Below are 1,146 nucleotides of genomic sequence, written 5' to 3' on the forward strand. Positions count from 1 at the left end.
AGATCGTCTCCTCCCTCATCAAGCACCGCCGAAAGGAGGTAATAACTGTCGCGCCCCTCCCATCTGTGCGCAGATCTGTCGCCTCACCATCACCAACGAACGCGCACAAACAGACATTCGAGGCGCTCAAGAGCCACCCGGGGCTGGTGAAGCGACTGGCCGTACACGCTGCCGGTTCGTCTCCGCGCCTGGCCGAAGTGATGTGGCTCTTCATGGAGGACGAGTCAGTCGATCCACTCGGCGTGATTGAGGTAAGGGAGAATGAAGCCCCACGACTCCTCAGTCACCAGTTTCGTCTAACACACGCACACACACACACACACACACGGCACTGTCGTGCGCAGTGGCTGGAGAGCGAGAATTTGGTTCCGCAGCTGCTTGCGCAGCTCAACAACGACAAGGGCGACGTGGAGGTGTCGGCCACGGCGCTCTCCGTCTTGACTCAGATCGTGGAGAGATCGGACGCCAGTTCTCCGCTGGCTCAATCCGCCCTTTCCGAGGCGTCGGTGCAGCAGGTGATCGCCTTCACCTTTGCCCACGTTGCGGAGGTCAACGAAAGCCACGTACGTCTCCTCTTTTGTTGTCGCTTCTGCTATTACTGTTACATGTACTATTAATTGATTTATTTTTCTTACCATACACAATAGCGCAAGCGACTGGTGAGCGGGCTTGAGTTTGTGCGATCGCTGCTCGACTGGTGCGTGAGCTCGGCTCCTGACAAAGACGAGACTAGCAAGAAGGACCACTCGAATAAGAAGAAGCGAGCCCTGTGGCTCGTGGGCGTTGAGAGCAAAAACGCCGACAACACCGATGTGTGCCTTGGCGGTACTGCTCGCGCCATTATTCATCGCAGTTGTCGGCGCGGTGCCTGACGTGCGCTGCGTGCGCTTATGTATCGCACAGAGTCTCCCCTTTTGACTGGCCTGGCCGCCCAGATCGACAAGCTAGTGGAGCTGCTCAAAACCCCCGTCAAGGTTCGCTTGCTTTTGCCGTTTCCCGGTTGAGCCCACATTGTGGTGTTCAGGAGCTCACGCACGGTCATGGACCGGACAGAACGGCAAGTTCGGCGCCACCAAGTTGGAGGTCGGCCGCTTCTTGTCGGCCCTGCTGCGCACCAACAACCCGACTGTCGCTCAACGCTATCTG

The 1,146-nt window shown here is 57.9% G+C and overlaps 1 protein-coding gene across 1 annotated transcript in view; it reads left to right on the forward strand.

Annotated features, from left to right (window-relative positions):
* ACA1_207510 (uncharacterized protein) overlaps positions 1–1,004 on the forward strand; it is a gene marked incomplete at both ends in the record, with an annotated part of 3,641 nt that extends 2,637 nt beyond the window's left edge. The window contains 4 exons of the mRNA XM_004339892.1: positions 114–251; positions 345–563; positions 648–812; positions 936–1,004. Of these exons, the coding sequence (XP_004339940.1) occupies positions 114–251; positions 345–563; positions 648–812; positions 936–1,004 (591 nt within the window). The remainder of the gene's footprint in view (positions 1–113; positions 252–344; positions 564–647; positions 813–935) is intronic.
* Between the last annotated feature and the right edge of the window lie 142 nt (positions 1,005–1,146).

Source organism: Acanthamoeba castellanii (genome assembly GCF_000313135.1).
Source record: "Acanthamoeba castellanii str. Neff unplaced genomic scaffold scf7180000084757, whole genome shotgun sequence".
Classification (NCBI taxonomy): domain Eukaryota; phylum Discosea; order Longamoebia; family Acanthamoebidae; genus Acanthamoeba; species Acanthamoeba castellanii.